This window comes from Dermochelys coriacea, chromosome 21 (genome assembly GCF_009764565.3).
Source record: "Dermochelys coriacea isolate rDerCor1 chromosome 21, rDerCor1.pri.v4, whole genome shotgun sequence".
NCBI classification, from domain to species: domain Eukaryota; kingdom Metazoa; phylum Chordata; order Testudines; family Dermochelyidae; genus Dermochelys; species Dermochelys coriacea.
Window position 1 is genome coordinate 7,734,449 of NC_050088.1, and position 13,787 is coordinate 7,748,235.

The window sequence follows — 13,787 nt, forward strand, 5'->3', positions numbered from 1 at the left end:
GATCAAAAGAAGCCGCCGCTGAGTCACCCCTGCTGCTGTGACTGAGTCTGTCCATTAGAAGTGTCCGCCAAAAGTGACAGTACGCACTGTCCCTTTGTGCACCAGCTCTAAGCACCAATCCTTAGCTGTCTATTACGATTATTCACTATTTATATTACTGTAGCACCTTGCCTACAAATCTGAAAGCATCTGGGTTGGAAGGCTCCCTGTTTATTTCTATTATGGTATGCGGCCGAGACCCGGACCACATTGTGCCAGGTGCGGTACAGCCACATCAGTAAGAGACAGTCCCTGCCCCCCAAAGAATTTATGGTGAAATCCTGACCCCACTGAAGTCAATGGGACTGGGATTTCACTCTTGCAGTCATAGGGTGGGACAAATGAAGTAGTAGTATTCCTATTTTAATGATGGGGAACTTAGGTCCAGAAAGATTAAAGCCCCAATCACACGCTTAACTTTAGGCTCATGAGTAATGGTATTAATTTCAACAGGACTGATCGTGTGCCTAAAGCTACACGTAGGTGGTTGCCGTAGTGAGGCCTAAGTGACTTACGAAAGGTCACATGGAACCAGGTATTGAATCCAGATCTCCCAGGGTAGCACCTTAACCGTAATGCCATCCTTCTTCTCATGACCAACATTAGCCTAGCCAATCCACCAGCATGGTGGCACCTCTGTCGTGCAAAACCGTCACCCAAGAACTGACTCTAAATCAAAACCAAGCTCATCCATTTCTTCATTGCTACACTGTGACTTATCAGACATGCTTGTCACTCCCAGTCATTCAAAGAGCTATTGAAATGTCCCTCTCTCAGGCTTTAGGCAAGCTCCATTCCCCACAGTTTGAGCAGGGAGCTCGGTCTCACTGAAGCGGCCCTGTCCAGTCCCACTCATTTGGAGAGAGAGTCCTTCATTTGTTGCATTAACTTTTTCAGGCAATGTTTCAAAATTAATCTTCCCCCTACTGCCATCAGGGGTTTTGAAAAATACTGCAGAGGTGCAGCCACTTGGGATCACCTTGTTTCCAGTCTCCCAAGCCCTGTGAGAGGTGCTACCCAAACTCCACCTATCCCCTTTAAAAGAGGCTGTGAAGAGCGAGAGTGAATACCTGTTGGATGGCCCAAATGCTACTGTGTATAGTAACCACGATCCCTGCATACTGCCTCCACTTGGCTTTTGAGATCTGAAGAGCAGAAGAATTTGACAGTGTTTAAAGTTAACAGGAGAAGGGAGTGAAGATGTCATAATTACTCACTCATGAGTTAATTGATAGTAATTAAATAAAGTAGGCAGTAAAGGAAGTGGCTACGCACTAGCCCTAAGAGTCATGCAGAGAGCTGGTGCTGCAGGAATGTCCTGTGTGCTCCAGGTCATGGGCAAATCAGCAGGTTGCCTCTGACAGGGTTAAATTTATGGGTCCCCCCACCCCTCCTGACTGTTTGCAGCAAACAGAATCTCGCTGGAAGGTCTGAACTAAACAAGTGTTTGTCTCCTGGTGGAACTGGCTGCGGTAGCTGTAGAGGGTTTCTCTAGGTACTAAGCAGCAGCCAGCCTTCTCTCCCCTCCAGCCCTACCTTGCAAGGAGCACTCAGGTGGAAGTGGCTGACTTCTGAGTTGGGTGGCTTTGGGTTTCTCTCCATCTGCTGGTGTCCTGCAGCAGGGGGGCTCCATGGCTGATGACATTGACTGGCTGGATCTGCCTGGCAGGTGGACGTATGGAGTGTGTGGAGGCGGGCGAGTCTTCTTCATCAAGTATGTTCAGTTGGCTTTCTTTGTTTTCCTACTTGCAGTGTGTGTGTGTGTTTGTGTTTTTGTTTTGTTTTTTTTTCATCTCCCCCCTCTGCAATCTAGTGCATGTTCTGAGCCGGGTGGTGTCTGGACAGTGGTGGGGAAGGGGGCTTGGCAGAAAAGCTGTGGGAGAGGGGGACAAGGCAGAAGGAATGGCACAGAGAAGAAGAGGGGGATTGTGGCCAAGTGTAGGGGGTAACAGAACTACTGGGGGCTGTGGGAGTTAGGGGTCTACCCCCAGTTCTTACTAGTCCTCTTGATGCCTCCACACCTGACCCTACACAGACCTCAGGCATTTTTATTCCTCATTCCCTTCCCCCCCCTCTTTTATTTCGCTGCCTGGGAGGAGTTCAGGGGTGACCTGGCTGATACTCCTTCTCTCATGCCCTGAAACCTGGCACAACTATTGGAAGGAGTGGAGCCCCTCCATAGTGCAGCCACTGATAGGATCTGCTGTCTAGCAAGCCCTTTGAGGAAGCTGTAGACCAGCCCTATCCCTGATCTTCACCTTCTGCCTCCCATTCATGCTACTGGGGACCTCTAGAAAAGAGCCCTTGTAAAGCTCCCCTCTGCAGGCAGTAGGGTGAGCACCTACCCCACTCCTCCAGACAGATGTGATGTATTTGGGAAGCCAGGATAGGAGTTCTCCCCAGAGTCAGGTGCATGTTCTGACTTTCTGTTGTTGTCCCTCATAGCGATGAGACAAAATCTACCAGCTGGGTGCACCCAGGCACCGGATCCCCCATCCAGAGTGGGCATTTTGCCAGCACAGGTAAGGAACAAGCATGCTAAAACTGTCAATGGCCGACTGTGTCATCATGACTGCAGCTGCTCTCCTGGTTACATGCGTTTCCCCTTCCCCCTCTGCAAAGTTAATAAACATCCTGCAGCTGTCAGTGCTAGAGTACCCCCTCTAGAGCTACCCTGTAAACAATCCAGGGATGAAGGGGTTAATACACTTTGCTCTTTACGCCAATACTATCAACCTCTTTCAAGAGGCAATGTGAAATGTCCGCTAGTTTTAGCCCTAACATTGTTGAAAAGGGGGGGTTGATTCCTTCTGTTGCTGAGAACCCAGACATGCTAGCATTGGATTGCTGTGAGAGGGAGCCAGAGAGCAAAACTGGCTAGAAACAAGAGTTAAACCAAGCTGAATGAAATACTGGAAATCCTCTTGCTGCCTCAGCGGTGAAAACTAAACTAGCTTAACAAACTGTTCTGCTTCCAATGGTCTGCAACGTTCTGCTCCAATTCAGGGACACTGAATTTGTGTTTCTGCACACACCCACAGGGTTTCAGAAGGGGAGCGGGTGCGCTGTGATGTACTGAGGATTGTGGGAGTTGCAGGTTATCTCTTTGAATGTGGAGGTTGTGGGGGGAAGGGTTCCCTGGTCCTGCTTGCATGCTAGGGGGCCCCTGCAGTGAAGCCTGGGAGCAGGTGACAGTTTGCAGCCAATAAGGTGGGGGGGGGTCAGTTGTGCCTCTGTTTTAGGGTGCAGCCTGCTTTGTGTGTCTCTGGTTTGGGGTTCTTATGTGTTATCGTTCTGAATTCTAAGAAATCAAAAGTCATGTTACATTACAACCTTCTGGCAAGCGTATTTGTTTTTATGTAACTTCACCGCACACATGCAGGGAACCTGACTTGAAAGGCCTGTAAGGAGCCTAATTTCCAGAAGGCGGGTGCTCAGCTCTCTCTGAAAATTGGATCTCTTTACAGGGCCTCACATTTGAGGGCAGGGGCCCAAATCACTAGGCCCTTGGAAATGCTGTGAGTGTCTGAACAAGCGAGTTGTCCCGCAATCTAGTTCTGTGCTGCTGTCTTCTGCGTGCTTCAGCCAGACCCTCGTAAAACCATAGGGGAAGAGCTAAAAACAACGTGGGTTGTAATTTCTAACTCTGCATGGGTTGGGAGGGAGGGTATCAAGATGGGTCACTTTCAGCTGACATTTCCTGAGATGCCACATTCCAGGTGCATAATTATTGTCTGTTCCCAAGTTACAAACCAGAGTTGTCAGACTGGAACTGACTCAGTGGCCCTTCTGTTCCGGTACCCCACCTCCTGCCTCCCTAGAACTAGCTCATTGTCTCTCTGGTCCCTCCCCTTTCTCAACAGTGACCAGTGATGGGTGGGAGACTGGAAAGATTGCACGTAACTGTGCACTACGACCTCACGTGAGGGAAGCTCCTTTGAGCTTAGCTGTCAATCAGTTTGTGCCCCCAAAGCTGGTATCCTGGAATAATTTTGAGCCTGCCTAGTATAACTGCAGAAGATATTCTTATTCAACTGAGTGCTTTCTTGAAAGGTAATAAGCTAAAACTTGCATCTGTAATATCCTGCAACAGGGAGTTCCGCTCTTAAACAGATGAATGACGTCTGCTTTTGCTGTTGTATCTTTTCAGACTTGCCCAAAGGCTGGGAGACAGGCACCACATGCCAGGGGGCCATATATTTTATCAAGTAAGTGGGAAGGTTTCTGTTGTTTGTTTGCTGACTTTAGGAGCTATTTGCTCCCCCCGCCCCCAGCAAATGCCTTTAGCTGTTTTCTGGGCTGGGGGAGTGGGTATAAACTGGGAGGACAGAACTATTGGGCAATTACTGAAATGTTGGAAGGGCAAGTGGGGCTGACACTGCTATAACATTTGACAGCTCCTTGTGCACGGTATGCAGCTATGCTGTGGGTAGGATTGCTTCAGACGCCGATGTGCTGGTGGAGGATGAGTGCGTGGGGGGGTGGAGTTGGGTGGACAATTGCTATCTTCAGATCACGCATTGCTCTGGCAGCACTGAGTCAGTTGCACCTGCCCCCAGTGGGACTAAAGGACAATGCTGAAAAGGAGGGTAGCAGCCAAAACCTCATCGGTGGCAGAGCTCCCAGAGTTGCTACAAGCAGTGGATTGGAACCTGTGTTAGCACTGTAGGAAACTAGGCAGAAGCTTGATAGCAGCATGTGATGCCTTGTCCTTGTCTTTCAGAGGCCTAAATAACCTGCTGCAATCAGCAAAATCCTCCCATCATGCTTAGGGGTTGCATATCTCTTAAACAGGAGCTTTGCTGGAGCCAGGACTCCTGCCAGTTGAGGAGGGATGGGGCTTGGCGCTCCTCCAATTGGGCACTGCCCACAGCTCTCCCAGACCCTGGTGTGGTCTTTTCAGTAGCTAACACTGGCTGTGGTCCCAGTGGCTAATTCCAACCTGTCAGGTCCGGCCCACTCACTACTTTGGCTGGGTTCCAATTTGCTGCATGGATGACGGGATCTGTAGACGAGGTCTGCTGGGATCGGTGTTGTCTCGTGTCTTTCCTTCCCCAAAGCAAACTCCTCCCACACCTCCTACCAAACCCACATAGAGGGTAAATTGGCGTAGCTCCATTGACTTCAAGAGAGCTACATTGATAGGAGCTGAGGATCTGTCCTAAAGTTTCTAGATCCTGCCCAGCCATAGGCTGAGCTTACGCTCTGGCTGGTGGGGTGACTCGGGTCATAGGCTCTGCAACCAGGCACATCCATGGATAGCTGAATTTCCCTCCCAGCCCGCATGCCATCCTTTCCCACAGGAAGGATCCCTTCTTCTGGAGAGGCTGCATCAGAAGAAGACATTCCCTGCTGACCCTCTGTCCAGGAGACAGGGCTTGTGCAACACCAGCTTTGATCTTGGATACACAAGCTGGGAGATTCCCCATTGGGTTGCTCCCAGCCTCTGCTGAGAGAGCTTGTGCCAGGAGAAACCAAGAACCACGTTTAGGGTTGGTTCCCGTGCATTGACGAGAGCCCCTTATGCCACATTGGTATTTTAGATGCAGACGCTTCTAGCAGGGACTTCAGAGGACTCTGCAACATCGCAGGCAAAATCAACCAGCCCAGACCATCCTGTATCCAGCCCTATTTGCATGAAAATAGGCTTTTCTCTTAGGGAAAAGTCTTGCTGAGTAAGAACTTTCTCTAGTCTTTTTGGATCCTCCTAGAGAACCAAATACAGAACGCTGTCGCTGCTACAGCATGGTTTTAAATCAAACCCAGGTCAGGTGCTCCAGTTCCATGGGCCGGATCCTCAGCGGATGGAAGCGATTGTTGATTATTTGTATTGCTGCAGCCTTGGCCCAGGACCCCATGGTGCTAGGCACTGTATAAACACAGAGCAAAAGGACGGTGCTGCCCAAAAGCTTGCTCCCTAAGTAAATTAGCACAACTCCTTTGATTTCCACGAGCTGAGGATCTGGCCCTACTGTACCCTTCCTAGAACCCTGTTGGCTTCTTTCCTGTTGCATTCTATAGGACTTTTCCCTCAACAATTTTTTTTGGGGGGGCAGTGGTGCTTTCTCTCTGATTCACTTCCTGCCTTAAATCAGGGCCATCTTGTCTGTAACTCTGCAGTGGGCTGCTGTGGAAAGGATGCTGACGCCCCAGATGGGAGGATTATGGCTCCTGGGGCACTTGGTTCAGCCTTCCTTTCTGCCAAGGCACTAAGCAGAATTCCAGCTTACTTTGTGGCTGGCGTTTCAGAGGAGATCTCTACACCGTGGTGCTATCTACTCTGCAGAGTGACCTCACCGAATGTGCAGAGGCCACAGCACTGGGTGCAATAAATACCTTGAGAGATCAAAAATCCTAAGGTGGCCGATTAGTGGCCTAGATCGTACTCTCTCTAGGCAACGACTGTCTTCTGTTACTTGCTTGTGTAGCACGCAGTGCAGCTGAGCCCTGAGCCTTGATTGGGCTCCTAGGAGCTACCAAATAATAAGCTGTAAGCAGAGGGTTTGCCCAGGTGCCTTGGCTAGAGCTTCCTCCCCTGACACCCCTCCTGTCTGTTGTGCTCTGTGTAGTTCTGTTTGCCTGCTGCTCTCCACACTATCTGCATATTCCCTGCAAAGCGCTCTGCCATGCAAGGTGCTGGTGGTGTGGCCGCATTTGCAACAGCTTCCCACGAGGTGGTGCCAAAGTGTGCAGGAAATGCACAACGGGCAGCTTTAGAGGTCTGTTTTTGTGTGTGTGTGTATGTGTGTGTGCGCGCCTTCACATTTCCACACACGTAAAATGTGTGGTGGGCAGAATCTTGATTGAGTGTCCTTTGGTGCCAGTGTGTGGTGCAGGGGGAAGGGTGGTGGGTGGTAAGAGAACACAGCTTAGCATCAGGGCTACTATATTGGTCCTCCCTTAGCCACCATTTTAGTGTGACTGGCTCTGTGAAATCGCTCCTGCCCTGTCTGCTCCAGCCCCTGGGTCAGCCTGGCCCTCTGGGAGGAAGGGAGCATTGGCTGTTGCTTTCTGTGCTGGCTGGGGGCTTGGACTCCTCTCCCCAGCACGGAAGCGGCGAAGAGAAAGCGCTTTCCCCTCTTGCTGCCTTGCCTTGCTCTGTTCATCAGAATTGTGCCCTGAAAAAGAAGGGCCCTTTTGTGTCCAGAGCAGGCAGAAGGGGCTCTAGATCTGACCACTGGCCTGTGGGCCATGGCTTCTCCCACTGTGGTGAGGGGTAAGGGATTCAAACAGCCCCGGCTGGGGGCTGACTCTTGTCAGGAGCTGTGCCAAGCCCCCTGCCCCTCCAGACCCAGGTGCCGATGCAGGGGTGCTCGTGAGGTTCCCCTGGTCTCTTGTGCTGGCATATCCCTTTTCCTCCTTTGGGCCTGGCTGAGATGTAACTTTCACCTCCTTAAGGATGGCCTGCCTCGCCAGTTGCGTTTGCCCTTGATGTCCACCTAGCGCTGGCTTTTGGGCCCCTAGAAATGCCTGGGCTAGGGGGTGGGGAGCAGGGCTTTTTGGCCATGGGGGAACGGGCTGCAGGACAAGGCCAAACTTATGTGGGGCTGTGGGGCCTGCGGTTGTCAGCGATGGGCGAGCTGGGTGGAGGGGGAAGGGACTGCGAAAGATGTGCCCACACAGGATGTTGGAGTGAGTCTGTCGACCCAGGATGAAAGGCTAAGGGCCAGCTGGCTCTCTAAAATTAGCTGTTTTGGAAGCTATGGTTGGAGCTCTGAAGCCCGCCCTACCCTAGGCTTCAGAGCCTGAGCGCCTTGCAGCCTGAGACGCGACTTCCGAGCGTTGTCTACTCTACACAGCTGTGTTAGAGCACTAGCATGAGCCCTGCTAGCCCTAGTCTGTTGAGTCGGGCTGCAAGGCCTCATGCCCCCGGATGGTGCTGGCCCTGCACCTACGTAGCCATTCATTAGCGGTGCTGTTGGTCCAAGGTCACCTTAGCCCTACAAGCCTGGCAGGGAGGGGGTTAACCTGGGTCCTCAGCCCATCCCCAGTGGGGGAGGGGTTTGGAGATGTGGGGCAGGGAATTCAGTGAAAGCCAATCCCCTCTCAGCCCCTAAAGCTTTCGGGCTAACATGGATTAGAGGATCAAGGGTGTTTTTCTTTTCAGAGAACCTGTGACCCTCCCCCACCCTGTGCCAGCCACATCTCTGGCTCTGCTCCAGTGCCAGAGAGCCCTGCACTGCTGGAGGGGGGAGAGAATAGCCTCTCTTCTCCCACCCCCACCATGGTGACATCGCTTAATGTTGTGGTCCCCGGCAGGGCAGGGAGAACCAGGGCAGTGCTGTGCGCCAGGCCCCTGCCCCAGCAAGGGACCCTCTTTAGTTAAGAACTCTCTGCCTGCCCACCCGTTGCTCAGAAAATCTCTGGCTCTGATCCCTGAACGCCAGGATCTTGGTGTCTCAACCTCACAGTACCTTGCTGAGCAGAAGGGTCTTATTGCTCAAACGGGACAACAATGAACAGCTGTGGCCAGACAGTCTGGTTAATCAGTGTCCTAAAGAGGCCTGTGCCCATTCAGGGTGGTGCTGAAAGTTAGCTGTAGAGTGTCTGTCTGCTGGCTGCTGAGGATGAGTCTGTCTGTCTGTCTAACTGCTACTCTTCCCTCCTATCAGCCTGTTACCAGTTCCCTTTCATGCTGATGTCCATGCTGCATCAATAATTGGACATCCAGATGCTCTGGGGCTGTGCTCCTTAGAGACAGCCTTTCCCAGCGACCACAAGTCAAACCCAAGGTGGCTGTGGGCAGCTGCTTCCCCGGAGACAGCTAAGTCTTCAAACAACCCCCCTGATCATGTTCCCTGCTGCTGCTGGGGGTGTAACTGGGAGCATTGGGACAGAAGTGAATGTGGACAACATGCAAACATTTGCCCCGGCAGTGTTTTAACCCTAAGCTGCAGCCTAGGCTCTATAATGCTGTTATAGTAACACAGGTTAGATCATGGATATGTACAGGATTTCAGAAGCACTCAACATTGTCCGCAGGGTTAGGCCATTGGAGTTGATAAGAGGATGGCCCAATGGTTAGGGCACTAGCCTAGCACTTGGGAGATGTGGGTTTAATTCCCTGCTCTGCCACAGACCCCGTGTGTGGCCATGGGACAGTCACTTGGTCTCTCTGTGCCTCAGTTTCCTATCTGTACAATGGGGATAATAGCCATGCCTTGCCTTAGAGGGGTGTTGTGTGGATAAATACACTAAATATGTCCAGATACTACAGCAATGGGGGGCAGATAAGTACCGGAGATAGGTGGTAAACCTCCCACTGACTTAATGGGAGCTGAGTTAAGCCAGGGCTCAGTGCTATTGAAAAATCCACCATAAGAATCCAAGTACAGACACCCCCGTAGTGAGACCTTTCCAGCTGGGAATTGTTTCCCAGGGGAAGGAGTGGTTGAATAAAACTAGGTTGAAGAAGACACTCTCTGATGCCCATCCTGCACTAGGGAGAGATGGCACTGCATGCCTTGGGTGATGTACTGGAGAGTGGGGCAGGAAGCCATTTTCCTCTCCTGTGAATGTTTTCAAGATTGACATACGCTTCCCATCCTGAATCGGGCTGAAAAATTGAAACCTCAAATTTTGCCAACCAAAAGGTTGTTGAGTTCGCTTCAGTTGAAATGGTTTGTGGGGATTGGTCCTGCTTTGAGCAGGTGGTTGGACTAGATGACCTCATGAGGTCCCTTCCAACCCTGATATTCTATGATTATTCTTCTTTATCTCTTTAAGTCTTCATTGACTCGAATTTCTTAATGAAAAAGTCATTTTGACTCGAAAAACTGAAACTTTCCGGTTCAAAAATGTCAGCATGGGGCATGGTGACCATTTCAAAGCTCTCTTCCAGACAGGAGATTCATCGAAATTGACCCTGTGTCATGAACAGTTTTGGTTTTAACAAAACCATTTGCAGCAAAAAACCCCAAAGGGTTAGCCAAAAAATCCACACCCAGCCCCACTGTACAGGGGTGGATCCTGGTGCATTTACTCTGTTGAATTGCCTCCCTGACAGCAGCGGGGTTACTTGTGGGAGTCAAGGCTGCAGGATTGGGCACTGCTCAGTGGTTCTGGCATGGCCCCATCCCCTACGTTAGCCATCTTTCCATGCGGGTGACAGCAATGATTAAACTGCATGGCCTGCCAGGTTGTAAGGGCTCATCCAGCTGTGGGGGGCTGCTGTCGCTGCTCTTCCTAGGATCAGGACAGAGTTAATCCTGCTCCCCTACTACTTACTTCTTGCTTGAAATGACAGCTCAGGCGTCACGTGACCTTTAAGTACCCTCAGGAGCGCATGGAGCATGCCCAGCTCCGGCTCCCAGGGAAGGATGCCGGATTCCGCAGCAGCATCTTCTTGCCTAGCTGAGCCCAGTGACTGTCTGGAGACAGAGATGAGTGACTAGCAAGGGAGGGAGGGGGGATCTGAGTGGGTGGGGGGAGAGAGACAGCGGCTTCCATTCCCCAGGGAGCTCTGCAGGGAAGGAGAAGGGGATCTGGCTGGAGGAAGTTGCAAGGAAGGGTCACCATGGCTTGGGATCGAGGCACACGGAGAGGAGGGATGCGGAGCGGCAGCACGGTGAGTCCTTGTTTAATGCCTCAAATAGCTGACATCATGCACTGTCTTGTGCTGGCAACCGCTTTCACCATGGCGCCCGACCTGGGCTGCTTCCCTGGCAGGTGCCTGGATCGTGGAGGCTGTGAGGATGCTAATTATAGGCAGGATGAAGGATAAATATTTCAAGCACAGAGCTCCCATCCTCCAGTGCAGGGAATCTGCCTGGCAAGGAGGCTTCTAGATGCCAGGTTCCTGGTCTATTGCAGCCCGTGCTTGAATTGCATCCCCCCCACCCCCCATTTCTGGACAGCCGTCTTGCTGTGTTGTGCCATGAATATTACTGAGCTTTGCTGCCACAAACAGGGCTGAACGTGCCAGCCAGTGCGTGCTCCTGGGGACGGTGTGTGTCGGCTGGCTTCATGGACAGCAAGAGGCTCCCCCGCTCTGTATGCGTTCATGGTGCATGCCTGGGTGTATGTCTATAGCGTGTGAGTGGACAAATGTCCCTAGAGGTGGCTTTGACAGGCTCTCATGAGGCTATAGTGATCTCGTGTCCCTGTTGCAGTGACACCTTGATGAGCTTGTCAGTCTGTATCAATTGGTTTTTGGCATCCCACCAGTGCTGGGGACCCGAGCCCTTCTTAAGGGAAAGGGGATCCAAGCAGCCAGGGGTGGGCCCTGCCTTTGCACAAATTGCTTTCTGAGTGTATGTCCTCTTGTTGGAAACAAGGTCTTTAGGCATGAGGCAACAGTGTCCAAAGGGACAGAGCACATTCAGAGAGGGGGCCTGGGATACGGTGAGAGAGGGAGATCACATCAGGTGAGATTGGGGGAACACTACATCTGTGAGATAAGGGGGGGATCAGTTGTGTATTTGGGGCTCTTCATTTTCCAGGTGGGGAAAGTGAGGCATAGAGGGGAAGTGATGTGGCAGAGCTGGGGTTAGAACTTGAGTTCCTGGTCCTGTTCTCTGATCGTTAGACTACACTCTCTCCTGTAGAGAATGTGCTTCCATTGCAGGATGCTGCTTGGAAGGGCTAACTGGAGTCAGTGCACTGTCCTGAGGGAGTGCTGGTGGTGATTGAGAACGTGGCAGTCTCCCCTCTAAGACAGTCCTGTAGCCAGTGTCCCAGAGGTGCTATGTTGCTGGAGAAGGTGCCAGGCAAAACTGAGCCCTGACCAGTAAAGATCCCTGGCATGTTTCATTGGGGGGTGGGGGGACCCTTTGTCTTGGTCAAATTCCAATGTGGATTGCTACATTCTGCCAAACTAAATTTCCCCTGCAGTTTCAGTTGGATACAGAATTCTTCATCACCTTGTGTTTTTGTGTGATGCATCTGTGCCAGCTGTCATGCTCTGCATCAGTCATGGCTGCGTTTCAGTGCTGGAGAAATGATTCCTGCGTGTGTGTACTTGGGAGACCTCTCAGTAAAAAAGAGGATGGATAAATGTAATAGATATTGTCATTGTGCTCTACTGAATGGACCTGGACATACTCAGCTGCATGTCCTACTAGTATAGTGTGGTTGGAGACTCTCCTTTAGCCCAACGGACAAAGGCCTGGGCTTTGGGAACAGGAGGATCTGGGTTCTATGCCTGCTGCCCCTCTGAAGTCCAAAATGGCCACATTGTACAGTCTAGTGACATACAGAAAGGCCTCTATGCCTACCGATTTGTTTGTAATAGGCCGAACCCATATCTTCCCTAACAGCCGTGCATTGTTGGGTCTAGTCTCAGATCTGGAGAGATCTTTTGCTTAGGCTGCAGCCTAAACAGACCACGATCGATGTCGTCTGAGATATCGTCTGACACTTAAAGGAAACCCCAGCCTGTCTCTGGGACTTCCAATTGTTGGTGTCTCTACCAGAAAACAAGCACATTCCTCTTCTGCCAGGAGCCATGGTCAATACTTATTTATGTGTATTTGTTATTAAAGATCCCAAATGCACTCAACTAGTCAGTGCACGCAGGTGTTCTACTATGCAGGGGCTGAAGGAATAAATCCTGGCTGATTGTTATGAGCCTGTCATTCAAGTGATGCTTTAGTATGTTGCTGTTAAACCTCAAGGAACATTCGTCACCTGGGCTGATTTTTGCATGCATCATCAAGTCTATTACATTGTGATGTAGTTTTGCTTTGTGAACTTAATGCTGGTGCAAGGAGCTGGCTTGACAGTTCTGGAGAGTACCTGCCTCTCCGTCCCCAGAGCAGGCATGGTACAGGCGAGCCTCACCCTGCTGCTGTGCCTCATCCCTGGCACTGTGGCACTTGCTCGATGGGTGAAAGGGGAATTCAGCCCCCCATGGCGCATACAGTCCTCTTCTAAGCTTGCTCACAATGGGACTGTTGGGTGGTGGGTGGATTGTCTCCACTGTGGTCATATCGGCTCGGAGTTGGACTGAACCCAGCAAATTCACTTCATGTAGGCCCCCTACTGGCCAACAACTGGGCCTTGAGACAAAATTCTCCATCTCTGAATCCCCCAAGCATCCCGTTGCCCTTCGTTATTCTATTTAGTCCAAGTGAAACGAAGATTAGAGATGCATCATGGGAGCGGGAGGGGTCAAAGCCCCTTCCCCACCTGGGGCAGGACTGAGGAAAGCTCCCATGCAATAGTGGAGTCTGGGATGCTCTGTGGAGGGGGCCTGTGAATGCTGGTGCATGGGCTGGTGAATTGTTACCCTCTCTAATACAAAACAAACCCGAGACCAGCAGAATAAAAACTAGGTGAGGGGGCAGCCTTTGCCAGGCCTCTTAACTTCCTACTACTTGGCACATCTTCTCTTTCCAAGTAGCTTCTTCTACCCAGCACTCCAATCTCCTCTTTGTCTTCTGGGCTAGCTCTGTTCTTTTCTACCTGGCATCCCAACCCCCAGCCCCAAGGGAGATCCCCCTCCTTAACGGCAGCCTCTCAGAAGTAGCTATGTGGCTCGGTTCACTCTTTGCTTTCTCAGCCCTTCCAGGGCATTGGGCATTAGGAGCTGATCCCGTCTCCGCTGGCCAGGCAGGCAATCGGAATACTGTGCATTTACACGGTGGCATTTCAGGTGTGGGCATTGACCGATCCCAAGATGTCTCTGCCCCAGGTGTGAATAAATCTGCATGAATTCACTCAGTGATGAGTCTTCCATTGGTCTTGTGCTGGTAATGAGATTCAAGCATCCCCCTCATCACTGAGGTCACTTCTTCTCTCCCGCCCTC

At 51.3% G+C, this 13,787-nt stretch overlaps 1 protein-coding gene across 3 annotated transcripts in view; it reads left to right on the plus strand.

Annotated features, from left to right (window-relative positions):
- Nucleotides 1–1,426: 1,426 nt before the first annotated feature.
- PLEKHA6 (pleckstrin homology domain containing A6) overlaps nucleotides 1,427–13,787 on the plus strand; it is a 139,063-nt gene continuing 126,702 nt past the window's right edge. Inside the window, exons 1-3 of one of the 3 annotated variants that reach the window (XM_043500494.1) lie at nucleotides 1,427–1,753; nucleotides 2,485–2,561; nucleotides 4,190–4,247. In XM_043500494.1, the coding sequence (XP_043356429.1) occupies nucleotides 1,671–1,753; nucleotides 2,485–2,561; nucleotides 4,190–4,247 (218 nt within the window). In that variant the 5' untranslated portion in view covers nucleotides 1,427–1,670. Of the gene's footprint in view, nucleotides 1,754–2,484; nucleotides 2,562–4,189; nucleotides 4,248–10,466; nucleotides 10,607–13,787 lie in introns of those variants that run through there. The other 2 variants (XM_043500498.1, XM_043500497.1) reach the window with 2 other exon arrangements.